Source organism: Phocoena sinus, chromosome 15, assembly GCF_008692025.1.
Source record: "Phocoena sinus isolate mPhoSin1 chromosome 15, mPhoSin1.pri, whole genome shotgun sequence".
Classification (NCBI taxonomy): domain Eukaryota; kingdom Metazoa; phylum Chordata; class Mammalia; order Artiodactyla; family Phocoenidae; genus Phocoena; species Phocoena sinus.
Genome location: NC_045777.1, coordinates 23,402,425 through 23,430,175, shown reverse-complemented (window position 1 = coordinate 23,430,175; position 27,751 = coordinate 23,402,425). Strand labels below are relative to the sequence as shown.

Here is a 27,751-nt window from a genome sequence, read left to right as displayed (position 1 = left end):
CGATGGAACTTTCTGTGACAATGGAAATGTTTAGTAGTCTGCATTATCCAAAACGGTAGCCAGCAGACACATGTAGCTACTGAACCCTTGTCGTTAGTGTGACTGAGGGGCTTATTTTTTATCTAATTTAATTTAAATTTAAGTAGCCACATGTGGCTGTTGGCTGCCATAGTGGACAGTGCAGTTCTACACGTGTGTGTGTGTGTGTGTGTGTGTGTGTGTGTGTGTGTGTGTGTGTGTGTGTAGGGTGGGGAAATGACAGATAATATCCACATTAACCAAAAAAGAATAAGGTCATTTCAGAAAGTATTAAATGCTTTGAAGAGAATGATTCAGAGCTCACAGAGTGCTGGGAAGGGGGCCTGCTATTTTAGCTCAGATGATGCAGAAGGAACTCCCTGAGGATGTGGCACCATATGAGCTGAGAGCAGAATGAGGAGGAGGAGGCGGCAGCCATATCCATGTGAAAACCCAGGGGAAGAACATTCTGGGCAGAGGAAACAGCCCAAGCAAAGATCTAAAGACAGAAGTGAGCTTGGCACTTGCAAGAGATGGGTAGAAGGCTAGAGAATGAGGGGAGAGGCAGGAGGAGAGGTTGGAGGGCAGTAGGCAGGTAGGGAGTCAGACCATGTGGGGCCCCAGGCTGTGGTAGGAGTTAACATTTTCTCCTAAGTGCAACGGGCAGCCAGTGAGGGGTGTTAACAACTCACGGTGCCATTTCCCTGGCAGGTAGGAGTGGTGAGCGAATGGGTAGATCTGCCCGCCCCCTGGTCCACGAGTCCTGGCTGCTGAGGGTTAGCTAAGAGTCTCTGTAGGCTCTCTTTGTTCCTTAGGCTCCAGGAGCATGCTGAGGTATAGGCTGAGGCAGGGGAGGTCTCCCCTGACTGAAGTGTGTCAAAGGGCCCTTGGAGCCCAGGGAGGCCCATTATTGACTTGGGGGCGTGGTCAATGAACAGCAGAGGTAGTATGATCAGTAGCTGGGGATACAGGCCTTGGCATGTAACAAATCTGGGTAATAATCCTGCCTGAATGTCGTCATCTGTCAAAGGGGATAATAATCGTGCCTCGCTTCTTTAGGTAAAGATTCAATGAGACGGTGTGTGTAAGTTGCCTATCCCGATGCCTGGCACACAGGAAGCACTCATTACATGTCAGCCACTATTGTATGGGGAGTGGGAAAGTGTGAAAGCAGGAGTGTGGGGAGTTGCCTGCTAGCCCCTGGGGGAAACTGCTGGGCCCTCTGTGTCACTTTGGCTCTCTCTTTCCAGGGTCACTTCCCTCCAAGGGCCATTCAGATCACGCAGAAGAAGCCCGCTTGGAGGGCAGAGCGCGAGATCCAGTCCCTCTGTAACCTCCTGCAGGTTCTGGATAGTTACCGGAACTACTCGGAGCCCCTGCAGATGCTCCTGGCCAAGGTCATGCGCTTTGAACGGTCAGTGAGGGGCACATCCCTTGGCCCCTGGGCTGGGGCTGGGCTGGGCAGGGCAAGAAGGGCCCGGCTGCAAAGAACACGGCGGGTCTACCAGCCGCTCTGCGGGGTGTCAGCCGTGTGAAACCTTCTGTCACTTCACCTTGGTGCTCACCGTTATGACTGCAGCCCACTGTGTCTCAGCCATTCATTGAGAATCTACCCAGAATTAAGGAGTCACTGAGTCTGGAGAGGACCTGGTTGGAACCTCAGAAAGGATCTAGTCTAATTCCCTCATTTTTCAGATGAGAAAACTGAGGCTCGGGGGGGAAATAAGTCATCCTAGTTCACCCAGAAAATAAGTAGCAGAGCCGAGACTCAAATCCAGGCCCTAAAAGCCAGAAGGGATCACAGATGAGGTACTACATCCAGGTAGGAACAACTAGGGCAAGAGTCTGTGAACCTGGATGAGAAAAAAATATTATATCTGTATTTTCATTAACCTCTGAAATTTATAGTTTCCTTCAGTCATGAATGTAGGTAACAAACCACTGCATACTATTTATTTATTTGGCTGTGTCAGGTCTTAGTTGTGGCATGCAGGGTCTTTCGTTGCAGCGTGCAGGCTTCCCTCTAGTTGTGGCATGCGGGCTTAGTTGCCCTGTGGCATGTGGGATCTTAGTTCCCTGACCAGGGATCAAACCCGCATCCCCTGCATTGGGAGGTGGATTCTTAACCACTGGACCACCTGGGAAGTCCCTGTATAATTTTTTTTATAAATAAAAAAATACAGGTATTATGACATATTCAAGTTGCTGCAGATTTCTCAAAAGATAATTTATATTTATCACATCTTTGAAATGATGGTAGTTATTAGATCTGCTGCTGGCTCTTGTTTTTCAGTGCCTTAATAAAGAGGCACATATATTGCTATATCACAAACTTGGTTTTTTCTAAACTGTAATTCTAATGTATATTATTTTATACATTTAAAACATTGTTCTGTGAAACCTTCACCAGATTGTCAACTGGTCCGTGAAACACACAAAAAGGGACCTTGTAAATCCCTTGTAGTAGAGAAGCCCAAGAGGTACATGTGAAAATAGTTATTTCCAGGACATTTCAGTGGCCTCAGGGGGGCAGCCTAGCAGAATATTTGAGGTAAGACCTGTCTTGAAATCTAAGATGTAAGGTCACTATAGGTTTGTGCCCTATCTTCCTTCATAGCAGTCACAGTCTAAGACAAAACCACAACTAACTACGGATTGCAGACGACTCTTTATGACCCACGCAGGGTCTGTTTCACAAGTAATAAGCCAGGAGGAGGTAACCTTCCAGCTAGCTTGGCCAAGGGAGTTTCACAGAAGAGGTGGCATTTGAACAGGTAGATTTGACAAGTGGAGGTGTAGACGGGACATTCCAGGCAGAGGCAACCATCTGCTTTGTTCTAGCCCAGTAAAGAAGAGAGGAAGTCACTGCTGTCTGTTTTTTTTTTTGTGGCCTCTCCCGTTGCGGAGCACAGGCTCCGGACGCGCAGGCTCAGCGGCCATGGCTCACGGGCCCAGCCGCTCCACGGCATGTGGGATCTTCCCGGACTGGGGCACGAACCCGCGTCCCCTGCATCGGCAGGCGGACTCTCAACCACTGCGCCACCAGGGAAGCCCCCACTGCTCTCTTAAAGTAAGATTCTATAGCAGGCAGAATGGCGTCACAGAAAGAAAAAGAGTCACAGGCTTAGAAGCTCCGGAATTTAATGCCCCATCTGCTGTGTGACCTCAGGCAAGCCACTTAACCTTTCTGAGCCTAGTATCCCCATGAGTGATATAAAGATAATAGTATGAATTTTACAGGCTTTTTGTGAACATCAGGAGGTGGTAATTGTTAAAGCCCTCCGCTAGTTGCTGATTACTATTTCTGGGACTGGGAATTAGCAGATTAGATAGAATTCTTCCACTCGAAAGCGACAGAAAACCCAGCCTAAGGGAATGCATTGGTGGCTCATGTATCTGAAAGTCCTGGGATAGTTCTCCAGCTTCAGGCTCAGCTGGATTCAGGGGCTCAGTGTCACCAGGACCCACGTTTGTGTCTGTCTCTCTCCATCTCTTGGCACTTCATTTGCATAAGCAGCTTATGCAAATGCAAATGCAAAGGAGAGTCTCTGTCTGAGACTCTCGCTTCATGGTGGCAAGCTGGCTGCTACAGCCACAGCTCCAAACTTCTAGCTTTCCAGGTTCAGTCCATTGGGAAGGAGAAAATACCTCTTCCCAGTCAAGTCAGAGCCTTGGGATTAATTCTTTCTGAGCCAGGGTGATCTCACTTGAGTCACCAGTGGGTTAGTGATGTTCTAATTGTCTAAGAGTCAAGAAAAGGTGTTTCCCCCAAAGTAAAATCAGGGTGCAGTTGGTGGAAAAAGGTGACCAGGTGCTTGGCAGAGAAAACAACAGATATCTGCTGTATGAGATATCTCTTCACTCCCAAAATGTAGGTTATGGTCTCTGAATGAAGAGATGGTCTGTGCTCTCTTGTCCCCAAAGTGTTACTTCCTGGCTGAATATGCTTGCCTTCTCCCATCTAGTCATTGTCATCTGGGCTGTGGCCTCTTTCCTCTATTGATAAAGCCTCTGGTTTGTACATTGTCCTGTCTGATGGAGCTTACTGTTCTTTCTTTGAATATGCCAGGCCTCCAGCCATCTCTGTGCTTTTGGACTTGGTGGTCCCTCTGCCTACGACACTCTTCCATCTCTCTGGCCACCTGGATGACTCTAGCCACCATCCTAGAGCCTTCTCTGGCCTTCCTAAACTGGGTTAAGTGCCCTTTCTCTCTGCTTCTGAATTAGCCTGTGCCTTACCTCTTTTAAAGCATTTTTAAACCTTATTTACTTCTTGTATTTGACCATAATTTTGAGAACAAAATTTGTATTTTTTATCGCTACACCTGTTAGACACCATTGGTATTTGTCTAACTGATTGAATGAATGAAGTGAAGAGGTTTGATTTGAACTTGCATTTGAAATACAGAAACTCTCCTCCTCTGAGCTTAAGAGCTGTTAGTTTGCTCTGAACCTGGGTACCTCTACCCTAAAGGGTCCCAGTTGGATAGTGAGCTATTAGGGATCATAATAAGATCATTTATCCATCTCTTTCTACGTATGCTCATCTGCATTTTACAGACAAGAGTAACTGAGGCTCAGAGAGGGGATATGAGTTGCCTAGTGTCCCACAGCTAAGGGCAAAACCAGGATTTGGATCCTGGTCTCACTCTAAAGCCAGTGCTCATAATCATTTAGCTACTCATCCATTGCTTCCAGCATTTGTTCATTCATTTATTCAACAACTGCTCATTGCCTAAGCAGACTGACAAAGGCTCTGCTCTGCGGCAGCTTCCTCTAATGGAGGCGGGTGGCTGGACAAATGTTAGTGAAGGGGTCAAGCTTGGTGGGGATGGGGCTGGGCTGTTCTGAGGTCCCTTCTAGTCCCAGTCTGTGCTTTCATACTCCAGAGCAGAGAGCACGGCCCGTCCAGATCTCCTCCCCCTAGGGACCAGACCCTGTGTTGCTACCAGGTCAACTGGCCATGGTCTTTTCCCAGGTTTGGTCGCAGGCGTGTGATCTTCAGGAAGGGCCAGAGGGCCAACAGCTTTTATTTTATCTACCTGGGCACGGTGGCCATGACCGAGGACGAAGATGGCAGCAGTGTCTTCCTGGACCCCCACCCAACGTTGCTGCAAAAGGGCAGCTGTTTTGGGGTAAGCACGGGGGACGGGTCTGCGTTCCTGGGGTGGGGTTCGGGGTGTGACAGGACTCCTGCTACAGCCTCTAGGCCAGGCTCAGTCCTGCCTTTCGCTCTGTGCAGTCACTGTGCTGTTGTGGGTCACAGAGCCCTTACCTGTGAAATGCTGATTGAGTTGGAGCCAGTGATGCCCAAGTCCCACCACTTCGTCTGTGATGTTTAAGGAGTATGTTCCCTCTATAACCCCCTAGAGGTGCAGTGACTCCTCAGCAAGGCCTCTCCAGCTTCCTCTCTCTGCCCTGGTCAAGCCAGTTGCCCCTTTTTCCACAGGCAGCATATTAAGAGGGAGGGGCATGGGCCCATAGGAGCAGGGAGTGAGCAGGGGCACAGGACGGTCCAGGGAACCTGCAGTCTGGGGAGGAGAGATTTCTCAGGGGAGATGGAAGCAGGGAAGAGGTGGTCAGGGCTGCGGGCAGAACGCCAGGCGTGACCTCTCACTTGCCTTTGCCCCTGTCTACCCAACAGGAAATGGACTTTCTAACTTCTTCAGTGAGGAGGGCCACCGTGGTCTGTATGGAAGAAACAGAGTTCTTGGTTGTTGACAGAGAGGATTTCCTTGCTAATAAACTGGACCAAGAAGTTAAAAAGAATGCTCAGCATCGGTTTGAATTTTTTAGGTAACTCCACCAGCATCTTCCCCCTGTGTGTCTATTAGGTGCCTTTGTCCCAGACCCAGTGGGGAACACTAGGTGCTGTTCTCTCTGCTTGGAATGCTCTTTGGTACCCACCTCCCACCCAACTTCTCCATCTAGCAAACTCCTAACATACCTTCAGGTCACAGTTCAAATATCCCTTCCTTATGGGATAGTAACAACAGGATAGCTAACATGCATTGAGCACTTGCTGGGCCAGGCAGGATGCTCAGCCCTTTGTACCACCCGTTATATCTAATCTCACATTCAACCCATGATGTTCTTTCTCTTTTTCTCCCCAGTTTACAGTGAGGGAAGCAAGGCTCAGGATGGTGATGTAACCAGAATGCCTGACTCAGAGTCTCTGGGCTTCACCACCCTGCCTCACTAACCAAGCCCACCTACCCTCACTCCAGAATAGAGAGGGTGCCCCCTCAGTGCTTCTACCCTGTGTTTCCGTAAAGCCCCGTCCAAACTGTAATTCTTGAACATATAATACTTTCATTACAGTTTATTTGTGCCATCAGACAGTAAGCAGCACAGTGGCAAGGGCAGACCTGCCTCTTTCACCGTCATCATCCCTGTGTTATCACAGTGCCAGGTGCATGCAGGTGCTCATTTAATTGTCTTTAGTTACTTGCCTTGAGGAAAAGAGTGAAAATCAAATGGAGCATCTGCACTGGCACTGAGAATCCAGGTTGTAGGGTTGCAGGGCCATAGAGAGGCGTGTTGAGCAGAGGGGTGGGCTGGAACTGAGAGAAAGCCGTCTGCATGAAGGGGCTGCAGCCCGAAAGGGAGGGACTCGGTTCTGAAGGGAGGGGCAGTTCATTTTTTTATACAGTGGAAGAAAAATAGGACCGTGTTCTAATCTCAGCTCTTAGGCTTATCCACCATGGGACCCTAGATAGGTCACTTCACTTCTCTGGGCTTTAGCCTCCTGCACAGTAAAATGGGGATAACAATTCCTCTCTCCCGAGGTCATTGTAAGAATCAAATGAGGTGATTGTGGGAAGTGCGTGGCTCAGTCTTGGCCCAGGAGGTGCTCCTTCTGTGGTGGGCCTGCTTTCCTCCTGTGTTTCCAGACCCTTCTCCTCCTTGGGCATGGCACTGACCCTGTTCCCCTTTGATGCCCTGGACAGAACTCGGTGCTCCCTTGCCTAGGTTGAGGCCTGAATCACCCGAGTTCAGAGCTCATAATCTGTTGGAGCTGAGAAGATCTAAGATGATTTTTGTTGGCAGCCCCGCGGGGCCACCTGCGAGGGAAGGGAAACCTATGATCAGCGGTGTATGAGGTTCAAGATCGCGGAAGGGGTGGTCACTGCCGGGTGGGCCTTTCACCACAGGGCACAAACAGGCCAAAAGAGGAGAGTCCAGACTTCCCCCATTCCCAGGCCCAGGGCTGAGGATTTGAAGCCAATAGTCTGGAGGAGACAGGGGTTGGAATGAGCTGCCCAAACCAAAGGTAGGGCCTGGACTGCTGGGCTGGGGGACAGGATAGCCAGTGAGCTGAAGTGAGGAACTCTTGGGTGCTCCTTGGAATGGGAGTAGCTCAGTGGTAACAAGGTTGGCGGGGGATTCAGTCAGGAGAAGCTCCTGGAGGGAGGAGCGGAAGTGAAAGAAGCAGAGCTCCAATCACCCCGGGTGCGTCTGAGGCACAGTGCGGGGAGCAGCTGAAGGGCAGGGCCTTGAGAAGAGGGCAGGGGAGCAAAGGACAAGTGACAGGAGATCGGCTGCAGGCTAGGCTAGTGAGCAGGGTGGGCGTGAAATCTTCCACCTCAGGCCTTTGTAAGAGCAGGAGAACATATTCCTTTTCTGGAAATTGCTAAGTGCTGAGCCCCCTTGGTGACGGAGGGCGATGAAGTCTAACAGGCTTTTCCCCTCAGGAAGATGGATCTGTTTCACTCCTGGTCCGATGAGAAGCTCTGGAAGCTCGTAATCCTGGGGAAGATAGAGAAGTTCTCATACGGGCAGCTGATCTCAAAGGACTTTGTAGAATCGTCCTCCATCGTGTTTGTGTGTAAGGTAAGAGGTCTGGGGTTGGGTGGTGAAGCTGGGAAGAGCATGCCTAATCTAATGTCCTGTAGCCAGGTGACCGGCAGAGCCCTGGCCTTCAACACATCTTTTTCTGAGCGCCCACATCCTACTTAAAAAGGCAAAGGAATGTCCATTGACAGGTGAATGGCTAAAGATGTGGCACATATATACAATGGAATATTACTCAGCCATAAAGAGAAACAAAACTGAGTAGTGAGGTGGATGGACCTAGAGACTGTCATACAGAGTGAAGTCAGAAAGAGAAAAATAAATACCGTATGCTAACACATATATATGGAATCTAAAAAAAAAAGATGAACCTAGGGACAGGACAGGAATAAAGAGGCAGATGTAGATAATGGACTTGAAGACACAGGGAGGGGGAAGAGTAAGCTGGGACGAAGTGAGAGAGAGGCATGGACATATATACACTACCAAACGTAAAGTAGAGAGCTAGTGGGAAGCAGCTGCGTAGCACAGGGAGATCAGCAGTGCTTTGTGACCACCTAGAGGGGTGGGATAGAGAGGGTGGGAGGGAGGGAGATGCAAGAGGGAGGGGATATGGGGTTATAGTATGCATATCGCTGATCCACTTTGTTATACGGCAGAAACTAACACACCATTGTAAAGCAATTATACTCCAATAAAGATGTTAAAAAAAAAAAAAGACAAAGGACACACTTTGGCCTCCCTCCCTCAGAGGGTTGCTGTGAACGTTAAGATATAGCTGTTATATTACAAAGAGGGCAGGTGTGGGGAGGGTACCCCCTTCTTCAGCTCATATACATGTTTATTTACAAACAGATACATATTTAAATTATGCATTTGGCTCTTGAATTTTAATGATGCCAGGTCACTTATTTATTTATTTATTATTTCTTTTTGGCTGCATTGGGTCTTCGTTGCTGCGCACGGGCTTTCTCTACTTGCGGCAAGTGGGGGCAACTCTTTGTTGCGGTGCGCGGGCTTCTCATTGCGGTGGCTTCTCTTGTTGTGGAGCACGGGCTCTAGGCGCGCGGGCTTCAGTAGCTGTGGCACTCGGGGTCAGTAGTTGTGGCTCGCAGGCTCTAGAGCGCAGGCTCAGTAGTTGTGGCGCATGGGCTTAGTTGCTCCGTGGCATGTGGGATCTTCCCAGGCCAGGGCTTGAACCCGTGTCCCCTGCATTGGCAGGTGGATTCTTAACCACTGCGCCACCAGGGAAATTTCCAGATCACTTTTTATAATTATAATCTCTAAATTGTAAAAGTAATACGACCACATTATACAACTTTCCAGGAAGAGGGACAAATGAACTCATTACCACAGAATAGATTTCCAAAATTGAAATTGCTTAGCATCACCATTTTTATGACTCTTGGAACAAACTGCTTTTCACAAGGAGGGATCCACTTTCTCTAGCTCCCAACATCACACAACTTTGCGAGTGCCACCAACCTCAGCCGTCATTCTTTCAAAAGTTTTTAAATTTAATATGTGGCAATTACTGCCTCACTGAGGATTTAACTTATGTTTTTTCTCTGATTACTAGTGAGGTTAATCATGTTTGTTTACTATCTGAATTTTGTGTTTTGTGAATTGCTTTATGTCCTTTGCCCCCTGCTCTGTAGGTTCATAATGAAAAAAAAATTTAAGGAGGTTGATATTGTCATTATTCCCATTTTACAGAGGTGGAAAGGAAGGTTAGGTGGCTTGTTCAAGGTCATGCAGTTGATGAGGGGCAGAGGCAGGGTTCGACCGAGGTCTGTCTGACCCCAAAACTCTTCTTCCCAGAAGCTGGGACTTGGGATTTGTGTTGACCTTTCCATCAATTGTTGACCCTGCTCAAATCCTAAGTAGTTCATCATCATCATCATCATAAGAGTCACTATTTTTTTTGAGGCTCTTTGCTCCTGTGCTAGGAGTGCTACTAACATCATTAATCTTTTTTTGTTTATTTTGGAATAGGTAGTACTTCACATGGTTCAAAATTCAAAACATTCACAAGCGTGATGTCTCCCTCCCCTCTCTCTCTCCCAGAGTATCCCTCCCCAGGGACCACCACCAGCACCAGTTTCTATGTCTCTGTCCTCCACATGTTCTCCCTCTATACAGGCAAATGCGTGTGTATATGTTCTTTCCTTCTTTTTCTTAAGTGGTGTTATCCTATACAGACTGTTCTGCACTTTGTTGTTTCATTTAAGAGTATTTCTGTAGGTTGTTCCATATCAGTACATAAAGAACTCATTCATTCTCTTTTACCACTCATGAGTATTTTACTGTATGGTTGTGCTTTATTTTTTTATATATTTATTGGAGTGTAATTGCTTTACAATGTTGTGTTAGTTTCTGCTGTACAGCAAAATAAATCAGCTATATGTATACATATATCCCCATATCCCCTCCCTCTTGTGTCTCCCTCCCACCCTCCCTATCCTACCCCTGTAGGTCATCACAAAGCATCGAGCTGATCTCCCCGTGCTGTGCTATGCAGCAGCTTCCCACTAGCCATCCATTTTACATTTGGTAGTGTACATATGTCAATGCTACGCTCTCACTTTGTCCCCGCTTCCCCTTCCCCCTCAGTGTCCTCAAGACCATTCTCTACGTCTGCGTATTTATTCCTGCCCTGCCACTAGGTTCATCAGTACTGTTTTTTTAGATTCCATATGTATGGTTGTACTTTAACCAGTTCCCTAATTGATGGATATTTAGGTTATCTCAACGTTTGCTATTTCAAACAGTGCTTTGATGAATAACTGTGTACCTAGTACCATTCTATCATAAATCTTCACTGTAGCTCTACCAGGAAGATATTATTATTCCAAGTTTGCAGATGAAGAAGTTGAAGCTAAGATGCCTTAAGAAAGGCCACGTAGCTAGTAAGTGGCAGAGCCAGAATTCTGCCCCAAGACGCCCATATTTAATATCTCCTGTATACCTGTTGCCTACATATTAAGCCACCACAGACATCTGCCAAGTTTTTGCCAAGATCATGACACAGTGGCCCAGGCTCTGGAGGGATACAAAGGTGGAAAAAATTGGTTTTCTGGGGCTTCCCTGGTGGCACAGTGGTTAAGAATCTGCCTGCCAATGCAGGGGACACGGGTTCGAGCCCTGGTCCGGGAAGATCGGGAAGCAGTTAGCCCATGCACCACACCTACTGAGCCTGTGCTCTAGAGCCCGCAAGCCACAACTACTGAGCCCAAGTGCCACAACTACTGAAGCCCGCGTGCCTAGAGCCTGTGCTCTGCAACAGAAGAAGCCACCGCAATGAGAAGCCCATGCACCGCAGCAAAGAGTAGTCCCCGTTTGCCGCAACTAGAGGAAAGCCCATGTGCAGCAACGAAGACCCAACGCAGCCCAAAATAAAATAAATTTATATATTAAAAAAAAAAAGAAAAGATTGGTTCTCTCTCCTTATATATCTTCTCCACTAGATTCTGAGTGTAGACAAAGTTGTCAATGCCGACTACCAAGTGATTAGTACAAACTCTGTGAATTACAAGAATTCAGGATGGGGAACTCTCGAAAGGCTGAAGGCTCCAAAGAGGGCTTCCTGGAGGACGTGAGGTGGGAGATGAGCATTGAAGTATTGGGCCCTTAGACAAAAGTAGGGGGCAAGATTGGTTGTGTGCTGGAGCTGGCTCTTCCTGGCCTGAGAGAGCTGATTGTTAAGTTCTCAGGAATTTTGCAAGTCAGTACACGTGATAATTATTAAAAATTAAATTATATAAACCTACAATTAACTATTGAAAACAAGGGTAATAACTACTGAAAAACTTATCATTTCCTGGATTTATTGCGTTTTACTATTATCTATGGTCTTGAAGTTACTTTTGCCCATCGTATCCATATGGTGGAAATCTCTACCATTGTGCACATCTCTTCTCAGTTCCACGTGCAGTGACTTCCCATTGGTAGCTGAAAATCGACCATGGTGGGAGTATGTACACAAACAATGGAAATAGGCAGACGCTCTAAGTCAGGTCTTGATTTATGGCTTTGCTGATTGTCTTAAGAAAGCTATAGAGAAAATGTTTATAATGCAGATTAAATTTCAAAGTGGGCTGGGTCTGTAGCCATTACATTGTAAAGAGCAGAAAATTAAGGAAATGTTTTCCAGTATTTAAAAATGATTCATCATAGATTCATCATAGAAGTTGTATAATTGATGAACAGGTGAAGTTCTGATAGACATAGTGTTAAAGCTAAAAGAGGTTTTAATTTAATGAATATAATTTATAAGAGGGTGAGAAATAGTTTACCAGTAGAGTACAAGTCAGACTTAATAATATTAAATTTATAGATTGGGATGCAAATTCATTTGTCAAATTATGGTTGAATTGTGACTATAGACTAGCCACTGATATGAGTTCAGCCAAAGTCAATAAAAGCATTCTGTGAGAATTGATTGGCTATATGGAATTTCCAATAAGAGTGTGGTATATTTTATTATTATTTATAAATTGTGTGTAACACACCGTTCATAACAGTAAAATGTATAGATGTGCATACATTTTACCCAAGAGCCGGTTGTTTCAGCATCACCAGGGATGTGTTTGTGTTGTGATTTTTGGGTTCAGTTCCAGAGAACAGTCAAGTCTAGCTAATGCAAGCAGGAAGGGATTTACTGCGGGATGTTAAATGGCTAACAGATTTACTGGTGAGGGGAGACCTGAAGAAACAGGCTCGACTGAAAATGACTCCCAAACGACTCCAAATCAGAGTTCAGAACTGGACTGTCACTGGTGCTGCTGCTTCTGCCAAGTTCAGGAAGCCACCGTCTCCACTAGCAAAGTGGATGTCCCACAGTTCCAAAACCAAGCCTTGCCCAGGTGTACTGGATTGGTGGAACCCAAATCACATCCAGAGCCTTAGCTTCAAGGTACCGTGGGAGATGTAGTGTTTGGTTTCCAGCCTCTACACACTAACACTAAAAGGGGATTGGATGCACAGGATCTGACCCAGAGGAGGGCGAGGATGAGGATGAGGTCCTTGCCATTGGAGGGGGCAAGAGTTTGATAAGTTTGGAGAATCCTGATGGTCATGTGAGGAGAGGTGGGAGAAAGCCTAGAAGAGAAACTGGTGGTGGAGAGCCCTCGAGGCCAACCTGAATAATTGGCCATTCTTTCTCCCCCTGATATCTGCTTCCTCTTTCCTAAAATATTGGGGTGATTGCCTCCAAAGCCAAGAATGCCATGTGTCTGCAAATTTAACTCTAAGCTCTTTTGATACTGTATAACCAGAAACGATGGGGGAGATGAGCAGTAAGGGATATAAATTCAAGACTTTCTTTACTCAGTATGATGGTTACATCCTGACCAGCAGAATGTTCTTAATCTGGTTTAGCCTTCATTTCTTTATCTGTAAAATGGGACTGTGTGCTTACTTCATAAAGTCTGTGAGGATGAGATTAGCTCAGCACATGCTCACTCACCTCAGTCACCCTCTAACCCAGTGGTTCTCAAAGTGTTGTCACTGGACCAGCAGCGACACCTGGGAACTCATTAGAAATGCAAATTCTCGGGCCCACCCAAGAGCTATTAAACCCAAAACTCTGGGAGAAGGGGCTCAGTAATCTGTGTTCTGACAACACTGACATCTGCTTCTGGGTGGTTCTGATGTGCACTAAAGCTGGAGGACCCCTGATCTAAGGGAAGAGTTTTCAAATTTTGGTAAGCATGGCAGAGTCCTGCCTCACCCCAGAAATTCTGCTTCATTACCTCTGGAAATCTGCATCTGAATAAGCGTCACAGGTGATTTCTAATGCTTGAACTTCATTCTGAGAAAAATAATACAGATGTCACAAAGTGACAGCAGGTAGAGAGCCTCTTGCCTAGCAGATGAGTTGGTTTATCCCTTGTAGTGTTTTGCTAAAACCTGATTTAATTGTTAATGCGAAGATTCTATATAAAAGTTCTGATTTCTGGCTTCTTTTGAATATTCAGAAGATCAGGCTATGTTCTGGTGTGGCTCCTCTGGCTGGAGTTGAAGTGCACCTGCCACCTCTAAAGGGACTGCTCTTTTTTTCTCATTTTAATTTCCCACCTGACCAGCTGCTTAAACGTTCATCTGCTAAAAACAGTTGTCCCGACTCCTGTAGTTTACTGATATTGCCACTAGAGGGAGAAATCAGCATCGGGTGGCTGTGCGTCCTTGGGGTCGCGGCAAAGTTGGAGAACATGATTTCTGCTAGCATTGCAAACATAACTAATGCCCATAATCAACTCATTTTGAACAGTTTATCACTTGGGACCGCATGGTGAAATTGTTTTTTCCACAGATACAGATGCGATTAAAGACACATGAGAGTCTTTCCAGAGAGAACTGCTCATGTGTGTTTCTCCAGTAACTGCAGTTCCTGGTGGATAAATGTTTGTTGAATGAATGTTGAAAAAAGCTCCTAGCACAATGCCTGGAATATAATAAGGGCTTATTAAATGTTTGATTTCTTCTTCTCCTTCCTGTTCAGCAGTAATCTATCTTGAACCTTAACCCTTTATAATGTGTCTTTTAGAATTCCTACTTAAAAAGATTAAGATTTTATAAAGTATGAAATGCATAAGAAAAATGACGTATATTTCTTGCCTCTCAGATTAGAAAATATTAAAAGGGTTGTGAAAACCCAGTTGTCAATGTACTACAAAGATGTATTACAACAGGTTCTGTTATGCACTGTTGGACAGAGTGTAAACTTATCTAACACTTCCAGGGGCTTCCCTGGTGGCTCAGTGGTTAAGAATCCGCCTGCCAATGCAGGGGACACTGGTTCGAGCCCTGGTCCGGGAAGATTCCACATGCCACGGAGCAACTAAGCCCGTGCACCACAACTACTGAGCCCACGTGCTGCAACTACTGAAGCCCGCGTGCCTAGAGCCCATGCTCTGCAACAAGAGAAGCCACCGCTATGAGAAGCCCGCGCACCACAGTGAAGAGTAGCCCCTGCTCACCGCAACTAGAGAAAGCCCACATGTAGCAATGAAGACCCAATGCACCAAAAAATAAATAAATAAAATAAGTAAATTTATTTAAAAAAAAAAACTTATCTAACATTTCTGGAGGGCTGTTTGGAAATATGTATCAAAATTTTAAACATGCATAATACCTTTAGGAATGAATCCCAAGGAGATAGTCAAGCATAGGTATTATATTAGGATAAACTGGATTAAGCCACAATTATTTTTAAAATCCTCAGATCTCAGTGGATTGACAAAGTATGTTCCTTCCTCCCACTACCTGATCATAGCAGGTCAGCAGGAAGCCTTACTCCTCATGGTCACTCAGGGACCCAGGTCACATGGAGACATGGGCCCTTCTTGACCCATGATTCAATGATCAATAGAACAGGAGAAGGTAATATTGAGAGTCAAGTGATGGCTTTTATTTATTTATTTATTTAGGCCTAGCTGAGCGGCTTGCAGGATCTTAGTTCCCCAACCAGGGATCGAACCCGGGACCCCCGCAGTGAGAGCATGAAGTCCTAAGCACTGGACCACCAGGGAATTCCCTGGCTTTTAAAGTTTCTACCCAGGATTATCACAAGTCACTTTGCTAAGGAAATTGGCCAAAGTGGTAAGAAGGCCATGCCTAATTCAAAGGGGAGAAAAGTATAATCCTGCCGTGTGCCTGGAAGGAGAACTCAAGTACTTGCCTTAATGACCACTATGGGCATTAAGATGTAAGTACAAGGTTATCAGTTAAAAGTTGCTGTCCACTGCAGGTCACAGTATTAATAGTCTAGAATTAAGCAATCTAGTGCTAGAACAGCTGTCCTAGGAAGTCATCAAGAACCCAGACCCCTTCTAGCTTTTCCCTTCATCGTCCACAGTTTATGGCTTTCATCCTAATGGTGACAGTATGGCTGTTCCACCTCCAGCCATCACATCTGAGTTTCAGGCAGAAGGTAGTGGGAAGGATAACCATAGCTTTCCTTGGAGATTTATCCATCAGTCTTCCACTTATATCTCATTAGCCAGAATTGAGTCACTGCCAACCCCACTGTAGGAGAGTTTGGGAAGGTGGTGAGTTTTTTTAAACTGGAGATTTTGTTGTCCTGAACGAAATCAGAGTTATATATAATACTGGCAAATTAGAAACAACTAAATATTAATCTTCAAAAATGTTTTCTTGAGGTGTAACATATATGCAATAAGGACCTCAAATCTAAACGTTTACAGCTTGATGAATTTTTACATATGTATACCCCTGCGTAAGCATCACCCAAATCAAGATCGAGAACACTTTCAGTACCTCAGAGGCTCCCTTATGTCCTTTCCCAGACAAAATGCCCCCACACAGGTAACCACTCTTCTGACTTCTGTCACCACAGATTACTTTTGCCTATTCTTTAACTTTGCGTAAATGGAATCGTATCGTATGTGCTCCTTGTGTCTGACTTCTTTTGCTTAACTGAATATTTATTTTTAATTTTATGTAAATTATGGCGTACATAGAATAATATGCAATCATTAAAAACAATAGCATAGAACCATATTGCTTGGCATAAAAAGATGTCCTTGATATATTATTGAGCTTTTAAAAAGGTTACAAGAGTCTGTTTTACATAAAATGACTTATTTATGAAAAATTGTATTTATACATCTTATATGCTTAGGGAGAAGAGTTTGAAATAACATTCACCAAAGTGTTACCTTTGCTATTTCTGGGTGTTAGGATTAACATAGTTTTAACTTTCTCTATGTTCTTCTTTGTTTGATTTGAATATTTTTTAAACTTTTAGTTTTGGAATGATTTTAAATTTACAGAAAATTTGCAAGAACAGTTCAAAGAATTCATGTATAACCCTAACCTGGTTTCAACAATTACTAACATTTTGCCACATTTGCTTCTATATATATGTATATTTTTTTCCTGCCTGAATCATTTGAGAGTTAAGTATCATTCATCGTATTCATTTACCCCTATATACTTAAGTGATTATTTTCTAAGATCAGAAATTAACCACAGAATAATTTTTGAAATCTAGGAATTTAACATTGATATAATATATAATCTATAGTCCATAGTCAGTTTCACCAATTGTCCCAATAACATCCTCAATGGTGATTTTTTGTTTTTTTAGTTCTCAGGTCTCTTTAGCTATTTGAATTTTTTATGATGAGTAGATAACATTTTCATTTTTAAAAAGGACCTGAAACCACTTGCATTAAGCAAGTAAAACAAAAGAGAGCTTATCTTCAAAGCCCAGCCTACCTGGAGCTGGGGGTTGACCCTTCTGCTCGTGTCTCTTGACGTGTCCAGGGCAGCTGTGAAGTGCTGCAGTTGATAGACCTGGCGACCTCGCCCTTCTACCACAAGTGGATCTGGCAGCACCTGCAGCTGATAGACGACAGATCTCCAAACACCCACCTCAAGGGTAAGCCGACATCCACATCCGGCAGCCCGCAGCACGGCAGGGGGCGCCTGATCCTGTGGGTTCTCAGTGCCTGGTCCACAAAATCTTAGAAATCTAGAGCTGGAAAGGCCTGGCAGGATAGACATCCTTCTTCTACCAGCTGTGGAAACCTGGTCCACGTGGCCCTCTGAGGTGAGGCTCCTGCCCACCCCTGCAGCCAATTTCAGCCTTTCCCCTTTGCTTCAGGTTCTCACAGGGAGAGGGGTGGAAAAAAGAGAGCTTGGAGCTAGACAGAGCCAGGTTTGAATACCACTGATTAGCAGGGTGATTTGGGTGAGTACTCAAGCCTCTGGGCCTGGTGCCTTGGGGTCTGTCGCTGGTGTCGTGGTTAAGAGCATAGGCCCAGGGCCAAGCTATGATTGAATTCAGGGTCCTTCTCTTACTAGCTGTGTGGATACTGGGCAAATGATTCCATGTCCCTGCACACCGATGCCCTCAGAGTGTGTAAAATATGACTCATGGTCCCTGCCTCATAGGCTTGTTATAAAATTAAGCAAATGAATATATAATGCTCTTAGAACACTACCTAGATGCATTAGTATATAGTAGATGTTCACTCTCATCATCACACAGGTTACTAGGAGCGCTGAATCAGATCATGTGTGCACAGGGCCTGGGAGGTGCTCAGTAAATTTCAGCTCTCTTCTCATGTCAATTCTTTTTTTCTCTCTTTTCCATTGCTAATCCACCAGAGAAAAAGCCGCATCCCACACATTTCCACCCCCCATTTTTTTTTTTTACTGTGGCTAAATACACATAATGTAAAATTTACTATCTTAACCATTTTTAAGCACACAGTTCAGTGGTATTAAATATATTCTTTTTCTTACCTGCCTTCTTTTGGACTCTTTTGTATGATGCCATTTCATTTTCTCTGTTGGCTTATTAGCTCTAACTCTTTGTCCTTTTATTTTAGTGGTTGCTTTATAGTTTGTTGAACATACCTTTAACTTATCACAGGCTACCTTCACGTGATATTATGCCACTTCACATACAGGATCAGAACCTTATGACAATATACTTCCATTTCTCCCTTCTCAGATTTTGCGCTGTTGTCAAATATTCTACCTTCACATATGTTAAAAACCTTACAATACACAGTTGTCACTTTTGCTTTAAACAATTATCTTTTAAATATATTTAAATAATAAGAACAAAAGTATTTTATATTTACCTATGTGGTATCATTCCTGATGTTCTTCATGCCTTTGTATAGGTCCAGATTTCCATTGTACAGTTTCCTTCTGCCCAAAGTATTTCCTTTAACATTTCTTTCAGCTTTTCTATGTCTAAAAATGATTTTGTCTTAATTTTTAAAAGAATTTTTTTGTTGGGTATAGAATTCAAGGTTAGCAGGGTTTTTGTTTGTTTGTTTTTGCTCAGTATTTTAAAGATTTGCATTAAAGTCTGTCTTCTGGCTTGCGTTGTTTTCAATAAGAAGTCTGCCAACCTTCTTATCTTTGTATAACCTCTTTGTATAACTTTGTATATCCTTTGTACGTAATAATGCCTTTTTGCTTATGGCTGTTCTCTTTTCTTCCAGTTTTATTGAAATATAATTGACATACAGCACTGTGTAAGGTTAAGGTATACAGCATAATGATTTGACTTAAATACATCATGAAATGATTACCACAGTAAGTTTAGTGAACATCCATCATTTCACATAGATACAAAAGAAAAAAATTTTTTTTTCTTGTGATAGCTCTCAGGATTTACTCTCTTAATAGCTTTCATATATAACATACAGCAGGGTTAATTATATTAATCATGTTGTACATTACATCTCTATTACTTAGTATTTATCTTATAAGTAGATGTTTGTACCTTTTTAAAAATTTTTATTGATTTATTTTTGGCTGCGTTGGGTCTTTATTGCTGCCCGTGGGCTTCCTCTAGTTGTGGCAAGCGGGGGCTACTCTTCGGTGTGGTGTGTGGGCTTCTCATTGCGGTGGCTTCTCTTGTTGCAGAGAATGGGCTCTAGGCACGTGGGCTCAGTAGTTATGGCTCACAGGATCTAGAGCACAGGCTCAGTAGCTGTGGCTCATGGGCTTAGTTGCTCTGCGGCATGTGGAATCTTCCCGGACCAGGGCTTGAACCCGTGTCCCCTGCATTGGCAGGTGGATTCTTAATCACTGTGCCACCAGGGAAGCCCCAGATGTTTGTACCTTTTGACCACCTTCATCCAATTCCCCCTCTGCCCTACCCCCTGCCTCTGGTAACCACAAATCTGATCTCTTTTTCTATGAGCTTGTTTATTTTTGAAGGGTAATTGACCCACGACACTATGTTAGTTCCTGGTGCACAACATAGTGATTTGATATTTTTGTACATGGTAGAGTGATCACCACTGCCTTGCCCTGGTTGGTTTAAAATTTTTCTCTTTATCAGTAGTTTTAAGGTATTTGGTCACACTGTGCCTTCACAAAATTTTTGTCATGTTTCTGTGCTTGGGGTTCATTTAATTTTTTGGATCTTTGGGTTTATATTTTTCATCAGATTTGGAATGTTTTGACCATTAAAAAATTTTTTTTTCTATCTTTCCTTCTTTCGCCTCCACTTTGAGGACTCCAATCACATGTATATTGGACTGCTTGAAGTTGTTTCACTGATGCTCTATTAATTTTTTGTTGTTGTCTTTTTTCTCTCATTTTTGATCATTTTTATTGCTGTGTCTCCAAGTTCAGTAGTCTTTCTTCTGCATTGTCTAATCTGCTATTAATCCCATCCATGTATTTTTCATTTCAGACCTTGCAGTTTTCATATCTAAAAGTTTGATTTGGGTCTTTTTTTTTTCTTAAATAATTTCCATGTCTCTGCTTAATATACACACAATTTCCTCTTTGGAATACAATTATTATAATAACTATTTTAATGTCCTTGCATACTAATTCTGTTATCTCTGTCATTTCTGGGTCAGTTTCAGTTTATTGTTTTTTTCTCTTTATATGGTTCATATTTTCCTACTTCTTTGCATGGTTGGTAAGTTTTCACAGAATGCTAGAAACTGTGAATTTTGGGTGCTACATATTTAAAAATTCCTGTAAATATTTTTGAGATTTGTTCTGGGATGCAGGTAAGTTACTTGGAAATATTTTGATCTTTTAAAGACTAGCATTTAGGCTTTGGTAGGTAAGATCAGAGCAGTGTTTAATCTAGAGCTAATTTTGCCCCATTCATGAGACAAAGCCATTCTGAATATTCCACAGGTGCCCATGACTTGTGAGGCTTTCTATTCTAGCTGTTGAGAACAGGAACTATTTCTGGTCCTGTGTGAACTCTGATTATTTATCCCTCTAAACATTTTGGGTGGTTCTTTCCCCAGCCTTGGGTAGCATTTTTGTATCTATTACTGTGTAACCAATTATCCCAAAACTTAGTGACTTGAAACAATATTTATTATCTCTCAGTTTCTTTGGGTCAGAAATCTGAGCATGGCTTAGCCAGCTGCCTCTGGCTCAAGTTCTGTCGTGAGGTTGCAGCTGTCTGCCAGGGTTGTGGTCTCATCTGAAGACTCACTTGAGAGGGACCCACTTCCAAGTTCACTTACGTGGCTATTTCCAAACCTTGGTCCCTCACCTTGTGGGTGTCTCTACAGGGCTGTTTTATGACACGGCAGCTTGCTTCCCCAGGAGTGAGAGAGAGCAACACAGAGTATACCCAAGGCAGAAGCCTTTTAAACCTAGCCTCAAAAGTGATATCCCATCACTTCTGCTATATTCTATTTATTAGAATCAAATCCAGCCCACACTTAATGGGAGGATAGTACACAAATGTGTGGCCATCAGGAGGTGGGAATCACTGAGGGCCATCTTAGTGGCTGCCTAACCACTGGTGGTTTCCTAACATCATTCATGTATTGCTCAGTACTCAGCTGAGACCAAAGGGGACCCTCGGAAGATCTTCAGAGTTCTCTCTTTGTGCAACTTTCTCCTTTCTGGGACTCTGCTCTGTGAACTCCAGCTGCCTTGTCTTCCCTGGACTCACTTCTGTCTCATTAATTCAGAGAGATTGCTGGGCTCCTCCTGGGTTTCCCTTTCCGGCACCATTGCCCAGAAGGTCTCCAGGTGGTCGGCTGGGGCAATAGTAGGGCTCAGCCCATTTGTTTTCTATCTTGCAGGGATAATGGTTCTTCATGGCATGATGCCCAGTGTCATGAAAGCCACGTTTTTCATGTATTTAGCCCAGTATTTTATTAGTTTCAGGTGGGAGAGTAGTCCCTGTTACTCTGTTTGGCTGGAAGCAGAAGTCTAGATCTATGGTTCTTAATAGCTGAGTTTTATTCTCTTGTATGGATATACCACAATTAAACCAATTACCTTTTACAGATATTTTGGATTATTTCCAATTTTTTGCTATTACCCTACTGTGGTGAATTTCCTGGTGTGTTTATCTTTGCATACGTGTGCACAAAAACATATTGGATAAATTCTTAGAATTACTGGATCAAGTATTTGGTCCAGTGTGTACTGGCTATGCACACTTAAAATGTTGATAAGTATTGCTAAAATGCCTTCTAAATAGGTTGTACTTAGGGCTTTTTTATATATGCTTTGTTTCTCTAGGCCTACTCCTTGTGTAGTTCGAGTTCATTTCTATTAACATTAATTTTAATAGTAACACTGGAGAGGTTTTTTTTTTTTTTGGTCATGCTGCACAGCTTGTGGGATCTCCATTCCCCGACCAGGGGTTGTACCCAGGCCACGGCAGTGAGAGCCCAGGATCCTAACCACTAGGCCACCAGGGAACTCCCAGAAGATCTATTTTTTAAATCAATATCATTAAGGTTTCATTTTCATACAATAAAAGACACACACTTAAAGTGTGTAGTTCAATGAATTTTAACAAATTTACATCTGTTGTAACCACCACAGTCAAGTTATAGAACATTTCCATCACCCCCAGAAGTTCCCTTATGCCCCTTCCCAGTCAATCCCTATCCTTCACCCCTGGCCCTGGGCAACCACCGATCTGCTTTCCATCACTATAGGTTATGTTTGTCTTTCCTAGGGTTTCATGTAAATGGAGTCCTATAGTATGTACTCTTTTGTATCTGGTTCCTTTCACTCAGCATAGTGTTTCTCAGTGGTATTCTCTTCGAGCTCTTTTTATTTTTTAAAAAAATTTATTTTATTTATTTTTTTGGGGGGGGGGTTGCGTTGGGTTTTCATTGCTGTGCGCAGGCTTTCTCTAGTTGCCGTGAGCAGGGGCTGCTCATTGCGGTGGCTTCTCTTGTTGTGGAGCACAGGCTCTAGGTGCATGGGCTTCAGTAGTTGTGGCGCATGGGCTTCAGTAGTTGTGGCACATGGGCTTCAGTAGTTGTGGCACATGGGCTTCAGTAGTTGTGGCTCACGGGCTCTAGAGCGCACTCAGTAGTTGTGGCTCGTGGGCTTAGTTGCTCCGTGGCATGTGGGATCTTCCTGGACCAGGGCTTGAATCCGTGTCCCCTGCATTGGCAGGCGGATTCTTAACCACTGCGCCACCAGGAAAGCCCCATGTTGGAGATCTTTTTATTAATGCTCACAGAGGACCTATTATGTTCCAGGCACTGTGTTAGGCATAGCACATACTTTATCTGTAATGCTTACAATAGTCCTAGGAGGATTCCAAGAGATTGAGACTTGTCCAAGGTTCTATGGCTGGTCACCTATTTTTTATTGCTCCCCCTGCCCCCAGTCCCAGTTTGAAAGCCCAGATAAATGTGATCTGTTAATGGAAAGACATGAGCTTTGAATCAGAAACACCTGAGTTCAAATACAAGCTTCAGCCCTTTCCTGGGTGTTAAACTCTGCTTCTCATTTTCTCTCTTAAATTAGGCTAATGACATTTGTCTAGATGTAATGGATGTAAAGGCTCTCGGTCAGGACCTGGCACAGAGGGACAACAGTGGAAGCCACAGTGTTTTTCTTTCCTGTTTTTCTTAATTCCCCTGTGCATCAGACTAGCCACACAGGAGATTGTGATATACCTCCAGACACCTCCAGCACAACCCTCACGTATGCAAAGACCCATTAATGGGTTTTCCTGTGCTTTCTCTAATAGATCTGTCTCCTGTGGAGAGATTTAAGGAATTCCAGATCAGGTCATATCCTGTACAGGATTTTAGTTTTCTGAAACTTCTGCATCTCCGGAAAGCCCAGGAGCAACAGGGATCCAGCTTCAGTAGGAAGATTAAAACTTCTGGAAATACTCTCCCAAAGACTTTGGGCTCAAAGATCAAGTAAGCTTTGCCCTTGACAGACAGAAGGGTCCAGATTCTGGTTGAAAAGGGGGATATAACTTACAGGGCAGAATGTCAGGGATGCTGGGGAGGGGGCGGAGGTAGCAATCACAGCTTGACCCCAAAGGTTGGGATGTGTGCAGAAGGCAGCCTCCAGAGGTCCTCTAGGTTTGATATGGGGACTGCCTTCCCTGCCTCCAGCTCACAGGGCCCCTTTAGGTGGTGGCTGCTTCCTTTCTCAGGGAACCCATCTGAAGAAGAAGGGGCAGGACACAGTTTTTGGTGATGACATTCTGTTTGTATATCACTGGGCCTTTTTGACCCTGAGCTTCTTTTTTTAAACATCTTTATTGGAGTATAATTGCTTTACAATGGCTTGTTGGTTTCTGCTGTATAACAAAGTGAATCAGCTATACATACACATACATACCCATATCTCCTTGACTCTGAGCTTCTTAAGGAAAGTCTGCTCATTTAAGGGAGGCAGTAGATAAGTGGTTTGGAGTCAGTCCAATCTGGGTTTGAATCCTGGCTTGGCCACTTATTTTAGCTCTGTGTCCCTGTGCAAGGGACTTGACCTCTCTAAGCCTCAGTTTCCTGGTCTGTAGCTAACAGCATCTAAGTCTCAGTTTGTTGTAAACCAGCAGTTAAATGAGATAATGATAATTATAGCTAACACTTATGGAAATGACTCTGTGCCTGGTACTGGATTATCTAATTTAATTCTCCCAACAACCGTACAAGGTAAGTACTGCTATTATCACTCACATCTTTCAGGTGAGAAAACCAAGGTACAGGGAGAGATTAAGTTACTTATTCAAGGTCACACAGATAGAAAGTGGCAGAGTCAGGATTCAAACCTGAGCAGCTTTTTAGTGCTCAGTCTTGCTATCTGGTATGATGGTCGTGACAGAAACAAGGTGGGTGCACAATGAAGGCTGTGCTTTTTGCCTTTCCTGGAGAGGAAGGGACACTCAGTGGGCACTGGCCTAGAGGCAGCTCAGTGCCTGCCCCTTCATTACATATGAAGTAAAAATATCATACTAATAATGGCATCAGTGTCACAATCTCCCTGGTGCCCCCGGGGAATCCTTTGCCTGTTAACACTTCCAGCCTGCTTACCTCCATAATGCGCACCCTGTGGTTGCTTTGTTGTTTTTACCTCTGATGGATACTCTTTCCAAAGGATCCAGTGTTTGAAATCCCAATCCTAGTTCTTCTGAAGGTAGGGATGGAACAGACTTAGTTTCTCTGCTGTAAATAGTGAGGGAAAAGAGGACAGGCTGTCCCCACAGTAAAAAATAAAAGACATATGCTGGGCATGTCCTGGGAGGCAAGAATGGAAGCCTACCTTGTGTATATGTTGGGTGAGTTCAGCTATGCTCTCAGCTAATGAATAATCCTTTCCCTGCCTCTAATCCAGATAGCATACTTTGTCTCTTCCTTCTACCTAGCCTGAGACCAAAGAAAGCACAACAGGATTGCCTGTGTAAAAATCACTCCAACGTGAACAAAGTACCGAGTCTACAGATCACTCAGGGAAACCCGTTTTTGTGAACAAACAAATGAAGCCATCTCTTCTCTGCCTGCCTCTCAAGAAGAGCCCCAACCTCCGCTGTGTCCCCAGGGGGACAGAGCTTACTCTTTCTCAAACTAGTCTTTCTATTTTTAGACAGCTCTGACTTAGAAATCCCTTCCTTGTGCTGAGCATTAAGACAGCCAGCCTGGACTTCTCACCCATCAGGCCTGGCTCACGTGCATGTCTTCTCCCTATTAAACCTCTCCAAATCCTGACAGTTTTCTCACCACCTGGGAGAAGGGAGGGGCGATCTCAATTGAATGGGGGCTGCTTATCCAGGGCTTCATGAACTGGCTGTGTTACAAATGAGTTCTCTTTAACAAGGTGTCAAATTTCAGATCCAGGTGTCCTCATTTCATCGAGTGTCCTATGATTGATACGAAGTATGGTGATCTCCCCAAGGAGGCTGCAGTGGGGGCCTACGTGAAGATTCACACCGTGGAGCAAGGAGAAATCTTGGTAAGTGTGCAGAGAGCCTTGTTCACAATAGAGTGTGTAACATGAAGGGCTGGGGGTGCTAAGTAATGAGAGTAAATGTTTAAAATCATCCTGTTCTAAATTCGGTGATATTAAGGAATATTGTTTGATTTTTTTAAGATATGATAATGGTATCGTGGTTATGTTTTTTAAAGAGTCTTTATGGGACTTCCCTGGCGGTCCAGTGGTTAAGACTCCGCACTTCCGTTGCCGGGGACATGGGTTCTATCCCTGGTTGGGGAACTGAGATCCCACGTGCCACGCAGGGCAGCCATAAATAAATAAATAAGAGTCCTTACATTTAGGAGATACATATCCAGATATTTACAGATAAAATGATATGACATCTGGGACTTGCTTTAAAATAATCCAGGAACAAGGCAAGGATGTCCCTTCTCACTACTATTCAACATTGTTTTGGAAGTCCTAGCTAGTGCATTAAGAAAAGGAAGTTAAACACATACAGGTTGGGAAGGAAAAAATATAGCTGTCTTTGTTTGCAGATGACATGATTATCTATATAGACAATTCTAAAGAATCAAAAAAACAAAACAACAACAACAAAAAAGAACAAATAAACTTCCTGGAGCTAATAAATGATTATAGCAAGGTCACAGGGTATAAGGCAATGAACAATTGTAATTTGAAATAAAAAACACAATGTCATTTACAATAGTAACAAAAAATGAAATACTTAGGTATAAATCTAACAAAATATGTTCAGGATCTATATGCAGAAAACTATATAACTATAATGAAAAAATTCAAGGAAGATTTAAATAAATGGAGAAATATTCTATGTTCATGGACTGGAAGACTCAGTATTGTTAACATGTCAGTTTATCCCAACTTCGTGTATAGATTCAATGCAATCCCAATCAAAATCCCAACAAGTTATTTTGTGGATATTGAAAAACTAATGCTAAAATTTATATGGAAAGGTGAATATAAACAAACTGATAAATCCATACAATGAAATATTATTTGGCAATAAAAAGAAATTAGCGGGGCTTCCCTGGTGGCGCAGTGGTTGAGAGTCCGCCTGCCGATGCAGGGGACATGGGTTCGTGCCCCGGTCCGGGAAGATCCCACATGCTGTGGAGCGGCTGGGGCCGTGAGCCATGGCCGCTGAGCCTGCGCGTCCGGAGCCTGTACTCTGCAACGGGAGAGGCCACAGCAGTGAGAGGCCCGCGTACTGCAAAAAAATAAATAAATAAAAAATAAATAAATTAGCTAGGGCACCATGAAAAGACATGGAAAAATTAAATGAATATTTTTTTTTGGCTGCACCAAGTATGGCTTGTGGGATCTTAGTTCCCCAACCAGGGACTGAACCCGGCCCCAGCAGTGAAAGCCCAGAATCCTAACCACTGGACCACCAGGGAATTCCCTAAATGAATATTTCTAAGGGAAAGAAGCCAGTATGAAAAGATGAAGTATTGTATGATTCTAATTATGTGACATTTTGGAAAAGGCAAAAATATGGATATAGAAAAATGGTCACCGGAGGTTTGGAATTCAGGGGGAGGGATAAATAAGTAAAGCACAGGGGATTTTTAGGGCAATAAAATTACTCTGTAATTACTGTAATGGTAGATACAAAACATTAAGCATTTATCAAAACCCATAGAACTTTACAGCACAGAGTGAACCTTAATGTATGCAATTTGTAACAACAACAAAAATCATTTAGGAGATGGGGAGGGGGATCCCCCAGGAAGAAATGCAGACTGAGGAGAGAATCTAACAATATTACAAATCTATGAACCAACTTCAGTGAAGAGGATGGGAGAGAAGGTCCTGACCTAAGTAACTTTGGAGATGAGTGGAGTCTCTGAGACTGAAAACAAAAGGAACTGCACATGATCATTGTACTCTATGACAAAGTTTTTTCCATGGGTGTGTGGATTAACAATCCTGATACTGCTATACGTGTATACTGAAATGTGTCAATTAAGTAAATGAATGGCAGAGGGTAGGAGCCAGGTTTTTCACCATTGGAGTGGAAATATACAGATATGCAAGGGGAGGAGGCTAGAATGATCCATGTGGTAATGGATTAGAGTTGCAGACATCATGTGAATTTATGTCTATCGTAATATAGATACAGATGGTTCCATAAAGAAATATTTATAGGTATATGTATAAACATGTATCTTTTGCTCTGTTAGCCGACAGGGCCTAAAAGAAATGACACACACCAGTAGCAATGAGCACA

General features: G+C 43.7%; 1 protein-coding gene across 3 annotated transcripts in view; it reads left to right on the top strand.

Annotated features, from left to right (window-relative positions):
- CNBD2 (cyclic nucleotide binding domain containing 2) overlaps window positions 1-27,751 on the top strand; it is a 79,938-nt gene that overhangs the window by 22,542 nt on the left and 29,645 nt on the right. For all 3 annotated transcript variants that reach the window (XM_032605161.1, XM_032605160.1, XM_032605162.1), the window contains 7 exons: window positions 1,269-1,432; window positions 4,997-5,153; window positions 5,663-5,814; window positions 7,713-7,851; window positions 17,104-17,218; window positions 23,300-23,477; window positions 25,395-25,515. In XM_032605161.1, coding sequence (XP_032461052.1) covers window positions 1,269-1,432; window positions 4,997-5,153; window positions 5,663-5,814; window positions 7,713-7,851; window positions 17,104-17,218; window positions 23,300-23,477; window positions 25,395-25,515 — 1,026 coding nt within the window. The remainder of the gene's footprint in view (window positions 1-1,268; window positions 1,433-4,996; window positions 5,154-5,662; window positions 5,815-7,712; window positions 7,852-17,103; window positions 17,219-23,299; window positions 23,478-25,394; window positions 25,516-27,751) is intronic.